At 43.2% G+C, this 13,953-nt stretch overlaps 1 protein-coding gene across 1 annotated transcript; it reads right to left on the bottom strand.

The window, feature by feature from the left end:
- Positions 1-1,977: 1,977 nt before the first annotated feature.
- eif2a (eukaryotic translation initiation factor 2A) lies at positions 1,978-13,849 on the bottom strand. The gene is made up of 16 exons (XM_012856977.3): positions 13,722-13,849; positions 12,209-12,278; positions 11,839-11,910; positions 11,636-11,754; positions 11,458-11,557; positions 11,289-11,371; positions 8,980-9,053; positions 8,756-8,900; positions 8,566-8,682; positions 7,294-7,450; positions 6,998-7,082; positions 5,105-5,437; positions 4,603-4,716; positions 4,240-4,353; positions 2,480-2,545; positions 1,978-2,353 (listed from the first exon to the last, which is right to left on the bottom strand). The coding sequence occupies exons 1-16, from the start codon at positions 13,831-13,833 to the stop codon at positions 2,288-2,290; spliced, it is 1,827 nt and encodes a 608-aa protein (XP_012712431.2). The 5' UTR covers positions 13,834-13,849; the 3' UTR covers positions 1,978-2,287.
- Positions 13,850-13,953: the final 104 nt, after the last annotated feature.

Below are 13,953 nucleotides of genomic sequence, written 5' to 3'. Positions count from 1 at the left end.
TCCAATAGCATGGAGTCAGTTTCAGTCTGAACTCAAGATGTCGCATTTTATCTCTTTGAAATTATTTCAAGCGATTCTTACAGACAAGCAACGTGATTCAGTTAATCTGCGTCATTGCTTTTGAATTTTGTAACTTGTTTTAATCTCGTGTTTATTTCTTGATGCGTTTTACTTTTGCATAACCAGGTGGTTGTGTTGCACATCTTCTGCCCAGGTCCCAAATGAGATTTGGATCTCATTGGGGTTTTACCTGGTTAAATAAAAGGAGAAACAAAAAATAAAAAAATTTCCTACTGAACCGTTATTTTACAGTGCCGCTTTATTACCGTCGGTTCAGTCTGACAGATGAAGGTTAGAAAAGAAAAACAAAGGGAACCAGGTGAGTTTCTGGTGTACCAGCTTTAACTGAGATCAGGGGTCCGTTCTTCGTACGTCGCTAACTCAGTTAGCAGGATTTCATTGTTGACGATTTGGCCTGATCTTGGATCGTTTGGTTCTTCGAAAGACTTCCTGCACTTGTTGTCATAGCAACAAGTGCGCCAGCTTGAACCTGCTCCAGAGCAGGCTTGTTTCATGTAAACAAGATTAGATCACGGCTGTATAAGCGGAGGAGATGGGAAGTCTGCCGTAGCCATGTCCATTTTTACGACTGCAACCTGTTGCGGAAGGTGCAAGAATAATTTGCAGAGTTTTTCGAATTAATCGCGTATTGCGCAATAGACATGATCCTTTAGAGCAGCGCGACAGTAGAGAGATTTTTCTTGGTGGCTGTTATAAACAGACAAACACATCATTTAACAGTGGCTTTTAAAGAGGAAAAAGTGGTGTTGGAGCCATAAATCTAAAATTTTAAGTTATTTGTATGGTGGTTTGCTTTTTATTTTTATCCTATTCGTAAGAAGATTTGTTCGGGCCATTTTATTGTGAAGTTTAGTTTTACTTTGAAAGGCTTGCTTCCTGTCGAGCCGTATATTGTATTAGAAAAAACTATGGTTGGATTATCTAGACACGGAGCAATACAGTTTTACCGTGTAAACTGTGGATGACTTGGAAAAGGAAGATTTTCTATTTTTATGGATAAAGATTGTTTTTTTTTTTTTTTTTTTAAATTCCCAGTTTGCACGTGTCCTTTACTTCCCGTATCTAAGGAATGACACTGAAATTTGGATCTCTTGACATAACAAGTGCCTTTTTAAAATACAGTATAATAATTAAAGGCTACCATTTTGTAGAATATTCTTGTATTTCACTTTTACTTGTCCCCATGTTCTAGTGGGTCCCGTGGAGGCTCTGACATAAAAGAACAAAGTAAATATGAGATTATTAAAATGCAAAAATTAATACTGTAGAAAGTGATAGAAACATCTACCATGGACAGTATTTACACATTAATTTATCTGCTGCTTTTTCCCGGCCCTCTCTCCTGGCTTTAACAGATTTTTAGGTGTTTTAATTAATGACTCAAATTCGGCATAACCTTCCATTAAAAGCTCGTGTTCTGCTGGGAAAAAAACTGTGGGCATTCTTTGGCCATGCTGAACAGCCAATAGCAGCGCTGCTGATCATTGTTTCTACTATCGATACATTTCCCCTTTTAAACAAACGCATGAACGCGCAGTTGTCTCAGATAACTCAATCCAGCCATACTAATCATAAACAACAGGTGTGTTAGAAGAACCCACTTAGCCGGATCAGGATTAGCCGGATGAAATCATCTTGGATGTCTCATTTGATCTCGGATGTTTTAAGCAACGTACGAAGAACGGACCCCAGAGCAGAAACATTTTTATTCAGTCAGAAACTGAGATGAACTCACCTGGAGAAGTCTGAAAACGGGTCAGACATGGAAAACTTCCTGAACTCCAGCTGCTCCATGCACATAAACCGCCTCCTTCCAGTGAGAAGGTCCTGAAGCTGGGCCCAAAACCAGGTACAAATCAGGCTAAGAGATCATGAATCCAGAATAAAGACACTGTGTTTTTAGAAGAGGCTTTTATTGTGAAGGAACACTGTACAGATGAGGGGGCAGGTCTCTCTCTTTCTTGCACATAGGAACAGCTGCTGGAGAGCAATAAAGAGATCCCCCAACTTTCAAACTTTGATTTGTGAACAGCCTCGCTTCCTGCTGCTGCCTGCATTTCCCAGAATGCACCTAGAAGTAACTATAAGTGAATGCTCTGCTGAACAGCAAACCCAGTCCATGTTAACTCTCCTGCTGTCCAGACGTACACGCTACAACGTCCCTCGCGGTGTCAGAGAGAAGCATGATGGGAAGGGGAGCGGCTCCTCACTGCTCGATCTGCAGCTCCTGCAGCTCCTTCAGCAGCTGCTCCTCCTTCTGGATCTTGTCGAGCTGCAGCAGACAGAAACATCATTGTTTAACCGCTGGTATTTAAAACCAGTGATTCAGTGGATGTTATATTGAGCAGTGTCACACTGTTTGCAGATGATGTTAGGCTATTTTTTTCAGATCCATCACCTGATTCTTCTGCAGAACTTTCCCCGACATCTGCTGCTCCTTCAGCTCCTCGATGGCCTTCAGTTTCTACGACGCACAGACACACTGATGAGATTCTGACCACTCATAGAGCCACACTGCCCCCTCCCACCATTGAAGACGTCACCGCTCCGCCCCCAGGCATGAAAACGGACAAAAACAATATACAATCTACTCCAAGTAGTCGCACAAAAAGTCGTGTTTGGATGTGAAAGCTCAGAAACGCAGTCCTGCTCAAACATTCAAAGTTTGAACAGCGCACAGCACTGCTAAAAGGGAACTAAAAGTAAGTGAAATTTTCTTGAAAACATTGTATTTTTCCTTGATTTGAGCAGGTAAATAAGACTATTTGCCAATGGAATAAGATTTTTGCACTTAAAATAGGAACAATTCATCTCTAAAATGAGATAATTAGATTTCCTGAACTGTGGAGATGATTTGTTGCTATTGTAAGTGCAAAAATCTTATTCCATTGGCAAATAGTCTTATTTACCTGCTCAAATCTAGGAAAAATACGATAATTTCAAGAAAATTTCACTTACTTTTAGTTCCCTTTTTGCAGTGAGAAAGTTGGATCTTACCAGACACATTTGTTCTTCTGAGCCATTTTAGTTTTTGCCCGGGCGGCAAGACATTAAATAATCTTGCAATAGCGACATTTGTAAATATTACGATGACGCTATGAGGTGTGATATATGTCTGTTTTGTCATTTCTTCTGTTTCTCATCTGTTCTTCCATCACTCTGAGACCTTCAGCACTTTGAGCGATGTTAACTGTGTCCGGCGTGAGCATTTCCTGCTGGCTGAATATTATACTGGCATGAAAACTAAGTTCGTGACTCTAGGAAAACTATATCCTGCTCTTGCAGCACTTAAAAAATTAATTAAAACATTAACTTATAAACAACAAAGATTGAACACATGTACATATGTTGTTTCAGTCTGCATTTACGCAGCGGAGCGTTGCGTGGTGAAGCTCTAAGGACCCAGGCAGCATCAGAACCTGTTACTGGGCCGTCTGTGAAGCTAACAGCAGCTAGCGCTAGCTTACAGCTCTGTCTGTGAAGCTAACAGCAGCTAGCGCTAGCTTACAGCTCTGTGGTCCAGGCGTTTTACAACTTCTCTGATGCACGTGAGCTTCATGTTGCTCTGAAACATCCTTGTCGTACTGTTAGATTAGCACTATGCTAACGGCCTAATTTCAGCGCAATTACACCGAAATTTGCCTTACCAGATTCAGTTTTTAGTCTTTGATTGTGTGAAATAAATTTCTAAATAACTGCGATTTATAGTCCGGTGTGACATATATGTTTTTTTCCTCTTTATGATGCATTTTTTGACTAATGCGATTTATATTCTGGAAGGATTTATAGTCTGAAAAATACGTCATATTTTGTGCATTCTCAGTTTTTACACAAAAGTTTAAGATTTGTTTACAGATTTTTCTTTGTTTTCTCTTCACTCAGCACGTCTATCACTGCTGTAGGACTCACCAAACATGCTTTACCTACAAAACACTAAAACGATCACAGCGGAAACAACGTGTTGCACTAAACTGCAAACTACAAACAAACATTAATTAAAAGAAGAAAAAAAGAACAATAAAGGATTAAACACAATAAAGCCAATTTAAGGATAAGGAGGCTTTAAGTTCCTGGTGGCCATAAGAGGAAAGTAGATAAATGTTTGATTTTCAGGCAGCAGAACTCTTGATGGTTTCACCTGGTTTAATTTCTTCTCACCTTCTTTAAGTTCTTGATCTTCTTGTCCATCTCCGGGTCCCCGCTGCTCGCCTCTGATTGGCTGTTGCTCACAGGGGCGGGAACGGATGTGGGCTCAGCGTCGGGTTTGGCGTCCTGCAGGGACATTCGTCAAGTTATCACACAGAACATTGTCACAATCATCAGAGAGCAGGAGGTCTGCAGGACGAAGCGCCAGCTGGCCTTAAGGAACCGATTCATTTGATTCATCATTCATGCATTTTGCTTTGAATATGAACCGAGATGGGATTAAACTCCACCAATGGATGAAGCCGGTGTTCTGATGAGCTCACGGCGATCGCAGGAAAATGATTCTTCCAAATAAAGGATGTGGAGTTTGTTCACCTGTTTTGCTGCTTTCTTTGCTTCTCGCTTCCTCTGGTTCTTCAAAGCTGACTTGGAGAGACTCTTCTCCCCTGAGAGTCCTGCTCGGAGGTCCTGAGGAGGCTCATCCTCATGCTGATGGAAGACACGCTCAGTTAGAGTGGGACTTCCCACGTTCCTATGTCTACAATCACACATAAAGTACAACACAGTACCGCTGTAATCGGCAGGTGGTGTAGCTTTACTGCTAACAGAGACAGAGAAATATATTTACCTTTATCGTCCCATAATGGGGAAATTTGGGCGTTACAGTGGCGAAAGCCCATAGACAGGGGTACACACTAAATTAGGTAATGTGTATTTAAAACAATTATTTAAAGTCAAGTTGTGAAGCAGAAGGACTGAACTTTTCTACTTAAGCATCACAGATTCAGCATTATTTATTAATTCTGTGTGGATAAACACAGGCAGATGTATTTTAATGACAGGACGGGAGTTGGTTAGCTTCCTGCCGCTTCCTCACCAGTTTGGAGCTGGGAGTGGCCGGCAGGTGTCTCAGCGCAGGTGGGCGGTACGCCTGCGTGGGCGCAGCCTGAGTGGTCCCGAGCTCACTGGGCGCTGCCTGGTACTTGATGGGGCGCTCGGGAAAAGAGCCCTCTGGGAAGGACTGCCAGCAGACCTGCCACAGCTCCGAGCCGGCAGCAGCGTCCTGTTTGTGCAGCACAGAGCCCGTGTAGTGCCAGATCTTGTATCCGTTGCTGACCCGCAGCCGAGGGGAGCAGGTCGCCGTGACGATGTGCTCGCCGTCCGGGCACCAGGAGAAAAACGTGGCGTCTGGAGCCTGAGGCTTGGACACCTGAGACGGATCAGACGGTCATCACAATGAAGAATGAACAATGCATAAGGCCAAAAAAACAACAACAGGTTAGCTGACAGCTCAGAACACACCTGTTTGATTTCATGACTGAGGTTTTCCTTAATTCAGCACCAACAAAATCTGTTCATTCATTTAAACCCAAAACTTTAATGTCAGGGTTTATTATTTTATCAAACCTAACAGCAGCTAATAGCTGCTAACAGGCACAACTTAGCTTTCTCCAGGAGCAAAGAAACAAAATAAACAGCTACCAGCTTACAACCACTGATAAGTAAAGATTAACCACTAACACATGCTAACAGGTCAAAATTAGCTGCAATTAGGAGCTGTCATGAGTTAAAAAAGATCAAATATTCTGCTAACAGATAAATCCTGTCGTCAATCAGGAACTAACACCTGCTAGCAGGTATAAATAAATGGCTAACCGTACTGAAGAGCTATTAACAGTTAAAACTTACTTTCTATCAGTAGTTATCATGTGCTAGTAGGTAAAAACAAACTGCCAGAAACAGACGAAGATCAGCTGAAAACTGGAAAAGGTAATAGATCTATAAAAAGCTTAAAAGCTTGAGATAACATAAGTTTGCCTCGAACTAAAGGTACAAATCAACTGCTAACAGGCTTCAATAGGTAATAATTAGCTTTCACAGCAGCCAACATATAAGCTAACAAGAAAAGCCTAGCTGCAAAAACTACTAACAAGGGCTAACTGATAGATTAGGCGCAAACAGAATCCAACATCAGCTACTATTAAAGAATAAGGCCATAACACGGTGCTAATAGAAGCTAACAGGTGAAAAAAAACAACTGTAAATTAAGATTTTAACACAAGCAGCAGGTGAAAAAAGGCAATAATTGTAGCTAACATGGGATAACACTCGAAACAAAGCTGGTAACCGGTGTTAATATTAACTAACAAGTGCAGATTATATGCTAACAGATCAGAAAACACTAATGGTATGCTAAATGCTATGCTAAAGATGCTAGCAGCATTCGGTAAGCTAACAATAGATGCTAGCACGAACGGATTGCAGTTAACGTTTGCTAGCTGTATAGAAACAGAACATGCTGTGAATCAGTAAGCTTGGCTCCACAAGTTACATTGAAAACAGGAGTTTAATGTTCGGAGAAAAGTTGAAATTTACATTTTTTCCACTTGAAGAAAATAAAATCAACAGGAATTTAATTTCAAAACGTTAGCTACTAGTTAGTCCACATTAATATATATATTTTTTTAGTCCACATTAATATGTGGTCGCTGTTCCGTGTCATTACAAGTAAAAAAACAAGTGGGAGCGCCCCCTGCTGTCCGAATGTAAAACAGCTGCGGTTTAAAATACGTTTTGCAGAAAGACGATGAACCTTTGCTAGCTTGAAATCCTTTCATGTGTGATATAAGTACTGTTGTACTCTATGGATTTATGAGTTTAAGTATGTTGTGGTTCATTAATGTCATGATGTGGATGAGGAACCCAGGGTTAGCAGGGATCTGACTTTAAAAGCAGCCGTCAGGTTCTCAGCCCTTAGTGTTCCTCTCACCTGCTTATACTTCTTCACGTCCCAAACCTCCATCTGGCCCCTCAGGTTCCCGAAGCCCGCCAGTACAAGGATGTGGCCCTGAGGGCTGAGACCAGAAGGTAATTATTCTGCAGAACTTTACAGAGCGACTGAAACTTAGAAGGGTTTTACAGAGCAGCGTTTAATCGAACATTAACGGCTTTTTAGAGTGACTGCTGTAACTTTGCATCTAATAACAGGTTTTCATCATCTGATGGATCCTGATTTTTTTGCATCCAGGTACATAACAGGACATCTGCCGTGTTGTCCTCTCTCACCTGTAGTAGGCAGCATTTCGGGGGCCGGTCCCGAAGTCAAACACGGGGTCACACTTCAGGTTGAAGACCGTGGCTTTGGCTGGCATGAAGCCGTACACCACGCAGAACTCCGTGGAGTTTGGACTCCAGGCCACGTCGTAGATCGGCCCGTTCTTGGCTGATTCAAAGACAGATGGATGAGCTGGGTGTTCTGAATCAGAACAATTATTCAGCCGCCCGGCCAAATGGAGCATAAAGGCTGGTTCACACGGCAGGATTTTTAGCCTGATTTTCACCCTGACCTCCCCTTCAGAGAGGCGCTGACCATCAGCGTGTCTCTTGAGATAATCCTAATAGATACTCCTGATGTCTGTGGAGCATTAAGACCGATCGGGTCCGCTCCGACTTCAAATCAGGGGATATTCAACATGTTGGATTGTCTAGCCCTGACATCCTAGCGTGTGTGGCGTCCCCTGAGGACTAACGAGGCAGCAGCCTGGTGAATGTGACGTGCAGCCAATCAGAAAGCGAGGTGAGGGACTCCCCGAGAGAAAAAATGTATTTCACAGTGCAGCAAGCGTAGAGCCCCCGGTCACGTTGTCTTTAACCAGCGCCTTTTCTTTTTGTTATGTTGTTTCTCCGTTAAAATTAGACCACAAACTATCAGCATTATTCTTCCTGGTCGTTCATGTTTATTTACTCTGAACTCAGGTTAGATCTTCAGAGGATTCACAAGATTTCCAATCTGACATCTGAACGATCTTAAGCTAAATCCGTTCGTTTGCAGCGTGTTGAGCTCGCCGTCTGACCGGACGCCGGTGTTGTAGTCAAGTCACTATGCCTCGAGTCCGAGTCCAGGTTCGAGTCTCCAGTGTTCAAGTCCGAGTCATAAAAAAAAAACCGAGTCGAGTCCGAGTCGAGTCCTTATTGATCAAGTCGAGTCCAAGTTCCGCACTAAAGTAAGCATAGCCTACATGTTTTTAAACTAAAAAAATCAAAATCATACACCAAATAATATTCTAATGACATATTAAAATTATATCCTAATGATATAAAAAAAAAAAATCGAGTCTTTTTCTCAATTTCCGAGTCAGAATGATCTGAATGTAGGAGTCCAAGTCAAGTCACGAGTCTCTAAATTTAGCTAATTACTCGGACTCGAGTACTACAACACTGCCGGACGCCACACATTGTACAACCAAACCTGTTTTATCTAAGATGTTTTTATTGTTACGCATGTCGTCTCTCAGGCCATTTTAAAACCCTGCCGTGTGAACCGGCCTTAAAACGTACCAAGCTGAACCAGAGCCGTCTCTCCGTTCACTCCCAGGTAATGCAACGTCTGCTCGCCATAATAAGACGCCCCGGTTTTATCCACCTCAGTGCTCGCCGTGACCAGGACGGCAGATGCTGAGGGAAAGAGGCACAGATTAACCTCGGTCATGGATGGGATCCCAGCTCGGCACTCGTTATGGACTCTCACCTTTTCGGTTCCACTGCATGCTGGCTTTGTCCGCCTTAAAGAAGCTCTTGTTGGCGAGCGCAGCGCTCACGCCGCCCAGAGCCGGGTACTGATACAGCCGCACAAACGACGGCGCTCCTTTGCTGCCTGGGACATATATGGCAACCTGCAGGGGAAAAGACAGGATGGAGATGAAGAGGCGGGACCCGCAGCAGGCGTGGACGTTCCTGTTTGCTTGTTCTCACCTTGATGGGCTGAGCTCCAGGGGACAAGGCAAAGTCTGAGACTTTCTGCATGTGCAGCTTGTTTGCAATGGAGTCTAAAGAGGAAAATACTGATATTACTAACAGAACCACGAAAAGGCTGCTGAGATTCTTCAGCAAGTCTAATTATCTGTAGACTGAGAAACAATCTGTAGCTCAGAGGAGCAGCACTCACTGAGCACCAGCTTCAGTCAATAGCTTCCTTTCATTCTACCTACTTAAAGGAGCAATAAGTAAGAAATGTAATATAAAATCAACCTAAATCATTCTCATTTGTCACCTAGGATGGAAGTAACATTCCCTATAAACAATCGTTCCACTCCATCAAAGTCACGTTTTTCTCCTTTCAAACCTAGAGGAACGGTCCAGAACAGTGTAGCCCGTGTTTACTTCCTGGTTCCTCAGCCAATCATATGGGAGTTCCCAGTGTTCCCAGCACAGAGAGCAGCGTTTGGTATTTTATATTTATTTATATTTGCAACAAACATGGAAGCCAGTAAGGGAAGCGGACCAGAACTAGAACAGAATACAACTTGTGGAAGTAAAAATTTTCAGTTTCACAGCAGCAGCGGACCGCTGAGTAAATGGCTGTTGTCTCCTTGGCAGGCGTGTTCAGCTCATATAATTAGAATATCATGAAAAAGCTTTTTTCCCCCCCAGTAACTCCATTCAAAAAGTGAAACTTGCATATTGTATTAATTCATTACACACAGACTGATATATTTCAAGTGTTTATTTCTTTTAATTTTGATGATTATAAATGACAACTAATGAAAACACCAGATTTAGTTTCTTTGATAATTAGAATATTATGAAAAGGTCCAAAATTGAAGAGACCTGGTGCCACAATCTAATCAGCTAATTAACTAATTAACACCTGCAGAGGCCTTTAAATGGTCTCAGTCTAGTTCTGTAGGCGACGCCATCATGGAGAACACTGGAGACTGGACAGTTGTCCTAAAGACGACTTTCGTCACCTTGACAAGGAGGACATTGGTGAAGAGGCTGTTCAGAGCACATTAACAGAGGCGAAGGAAATGATGTGTTAGAAAAACGTGTCCAAGCAACAGGGAGGACCGCACCCTGGAGAGGATCGTGAAACTAAACCTGTTCAGAAACGTGGGGAAGATCCACAGAGTGGACTGCAGCTGGATTACTAATAATATTATTATTATTATTATTATTATTATGGATCAGAGCTTCCAGAACCAGCAGACAGACGTCTGCAGGACCTGGTTCAGCTGTCGACTTCCTGGTGTCAACCACTCTGGACTCTGTGTGTTTACTGAATTAATATAACATACAAGTTTCACCTTTAGAATAGATTTACTGAAAAAAAAAAAACATTTTCATGATATTCTAGTTATGGGACCAATTCAATTCAATTCAATTTTATTTATATAGCGCCAAATCATGAAACATGTCATCTCAAGGCACTTTACAAAGTCAAGTTCAATCATATTATACAGATTGGGTCAGATTATACAGATTGGTCAAAAATGTCCTATGTAAGGAAACCAGTTGATTGCATCAAAGTCCCGACAAGCAGCATTCACTCCTGGGGAAGCGTAGAGCCACAGGAAGAGTCATCTGCATTGTGCATGGCTTTGCTGCAATCCCTCATACTGAGCAAGCATGAAGCGACAGTGGGAAGAAAAACCACCCATTAACGGGAAGGAAAACCAGTATGTGTTTCTCCAGTTCTCCAACACTAGGAGTCATTATTACTTATCGCTCCTTTAAAATACCACAGGCCACCTGTATTAAACCTACAAACCGCCCTAAAAACACCAACAAGCCTCTAATGCCTATCTGCAGACCATCAGCTGACCAACTCACTGACCGGCTCCTAACTTCCCCGCTTACCTACAAATCATGTGCCGACCACCTGCAGATAACCTACAGACCAGTGCTGGCTTCATTATTTCATCTATTGGCTTAATTACCTCCCCAGCTTGTGCTCAGGTATTCAAGGCCCTGCAGACCATCTGAAAGCTGCCACACAGGTGGTGGACCGTTTTCTTACTGACTGTATCAACTGAAGACTACAAACCATCTGCAGATCATTAGCAGACCACCTGCTGAGTGTTACTGAGAGGTGGAGGTCATGAAGTTTAAGGCGTGTTAATGGAGGTCAGCGTGATGTTCACAGCACGCTGGACATCAGCTGCACTTCTTTTTCTGAAAGGCCGACCGTCTTTGTAGCCAAATGTGGCTGAAAGAGGTTCTAATCTGAGCCCTGACAGAAAAACACGGATGTAATGATATAAAACAAAGTGCCGGTTTCTCACTGAAGTCATTGTTCTCAAAGAAGTGCAGCTCGTTATTGACGCTCCTCACACAGATCTTCTCGTCTTCAGACCAGCTGGGACACCTGGGGCACAACCACAGACGTTAAAACCCGACGGCTCAGCCAGCCAATCAGAGCCGGCGAGCGCATGCGGAGCGAACTGGACCGACCAGGAGTCGACTTTCTTCTGGTAGAGCGCTTTGATGAGGCGGCCGCTCGGCAGCTCCCACAGCTGCAGGTTGGCTTCACCCTGAGGACTGTCCTGAGTCTCTGCAACGACAAGACGGACGGCGTCTCAATCGGTTCTCGGACATTCCCACTGACACCGCTGTCCTCGCCGTCTCGTACTGGTGTATGGCTGCCAGGTGACCAGGATGTTGTTGAGGGGAGAAAACTCCAGCAGGGCCGTTTTTGGGAGGTCCAGCGAGGAAACCACGGAGCCATCGTCACATTTCACCACGGAGACCCTGAGGGAGGGACAGACAGCGCACCGACGGTCAGCGAGTTACCCCCCCCCCCCAGCCGCCCAGAGACGAGCATTTACCACCAACCTCTGGCCGTTGCACCAGCCGAAGAGCGTCCCGTCCCGACTGAAGGTGACACACCTGCTAGGCCGACTGTCCCTGAGAAACACAGACACCGTCACAGGAGCCGGCGGGACGTTTGTTTCATTTTTTTATAGTGTCCTGTCAATAAGAATCGTCGTCCTAATGCCAAAAATAGATTTTACTTTCAAAAGTGGAGCCTTATTGCTTTCGCCATAGTGCTCCGGTTGATTTATACATGCAAGAAGCTTTATTATAATTTATGCAGGGAATATTTCATGTTATATGGACACTGAAACAAGAATGTAGAAGAGAAAAAAAAGGAGAAAAGGTGAAAGAAAGGGGGGAGAATGGGACGGGAGTGCGGGTGATGTACCTCTGGAAGGAGGAGTCCTGCCCGCACTGCGGCGGTCCGCACAACAAAGACGTTCCATCTGATCCACGCACTGCAACAAAGACACAGCTCACAGTGACGCTACAGCAGGAAAACACCTGAGAGACACGCCCAGAGTCCTAGAATGCTCCCGACTGTCCGACCTGTAAGCCTGACGCCGGAAATTTAGCTGTTGACTTTATGTGTAATAGAGTTGGACGATATATAGATAAAATGTAAATCATATTGATCGATAATTATCAACAAATTCAAAACATATACTTTAAGTGCAGCCCTGGTCATTTTATGCTGTTGCTTAGCAACCTATTTTTAGATACATAGACAAACACTGAATTCATACTCAACCCTTTATTCAACCAACTTTTTACCAAAACTGCAAGTTTTTAAAAAATAAAAAAAATAACACGTGCTCCTGGATCTGCTTTGTGATTGGTTGGGAGGATGTAATGACTGTAATATTAACCTACATGGCTAGAATGGAAAAGGAAATAAAACTGTTATTCTATTGAACTTTTGAACGGGGGTCGTTATTCAGATTTAGGGGTAAAGGCCATTCTGAGAGCCACACTCAAATCTAGAAGCTGGCGGTAATGCAGCTAAAACAGGAAAGAATTTATTTGAAAAAGAATCCCAATTTTATCCCAGCTGTTGATTTTTTTTCCCCCAGTGAGAAATAAGTTTAGTTCTGATTTTTTGATTACTTGTCATGTTCCTGTCGGTGGCTTTATTTCTGACACTGAAACTAAACCAGCTGGATTCTCACTCAGGTTTCTTTCTACTTCATGGTTCCACTCCAGCCTGCGATTGTGACTTTAATCCTCACATTGATTTCAGAAAACTCTAAATAAATCCCAACTAAAATCATTCTCTATGGGAAACTATATTACCTTAATTTACCCGAAAAAGTGATCTAAAAATCACTCAAAAATAATCCCAACAACGTTTCTTCTTCTGCCATGATTCCTATTGCCATCTTTGCTAATTTAAGGGTTCATGACTGTCTGGTGACAGAACCATCACATAAAATCAAAGCGAAGACATTTTCTGAATCGAACATGAGAACTGTACATTTCGGCACGGACACAGAACCCCGGAAAACAACGGAACCAGCTGATCTTCATGGTTCTGTGCAGGAAACTAGAACCTGCGGGGCTCAGACAGCAGCCATGTTGGAGCGGTTTGTTCATCCTCTGTGTTTTAATGAAGAAGTTCAGGCTGATTTCATTCAAGCCGATTGAAGCGACTCGATCTGCTGTTTCCGCTGAGGTGAGACTCCCGCTGCCAGAATTCAAACATTTACCCCGAACAGATGCTGAATATATTCTGAACGGATTTCTTACGGGGTCCGGTAGAATGTTGGTTAACGGAGCAGAGCAAAGCTTCACCTTTTAGACTCTGACTCTAACTACACAAACAGCTGCTGACGTCATAGGTCGCTCCGAAGAAACAAAGAGAGAGACGCGTCACAAAAAACACGCATTTAACTGGGAATTACCTGCAAGCAGCGGAATGGGGGGCGCCATGTTTACATGAACCGGAAGAAGAAGGACGTGACACGGAAATACTTCGGGGGAGAGGAGGCGGGACGAGGACTGCCACATCAGCATAACACGTCTGGTTCTCTGTACAGGAATCCTCTCAAAGCTGAATTTAACATTTTAAATGCAACGTAAAATGTTTCCTTTGTCACTTTAACGTGAGATCTGTGTCATTAATCAGAAAAAAGT

Source organism: Fundulus heteroclitus, chromosome 23 (assembly GCF_011125445.2).
Source record: "Fundulus heteroclitus isolate FHET01 chromosome 23, MU-UCD_Fhet_4.1, whole genome shotgun sequence".
NCBI lineage: Eukaryota > Metazoa > Chordata > Actinopteri > Cyprinodontiformes > Fundulidae > Fundulus > Fundulus heteroclitus.
The sequence above is the reverse complement of the archived record's forward strand: the minus strand, read 5'-3'. Positions and strand labels throughout refer to the sequence as shown.

What these genes read in the sequence shown, in the direction of transcription:
- eif2a (XM_012856977.3), bottom strand. Translation starts at nt 13,833, where the DNA reads ATGCTGATGTGGCAGTCCTCGTCCCGCCTCCTCTCCCCCGAAGTATTT. An exon ending in CTGGAGCTCAGCCCATCAAG is followed by an intron (nt 8,901 to 8,979) that starts GTGAGAACAAGC and finishes TTTCCCCTGCAG; the next exon opens with GTTGCCATATATGTCCCAGG. An exon ending in AGATCAAGAACTTAAAGAAG is followed by an intron (nt 2,546 to 4,239) that starts GTGAGAAGAAAT and finishes TGTGCGTCGTAG; the next exon opens with AAACTGAAGGCCATCGAGGA.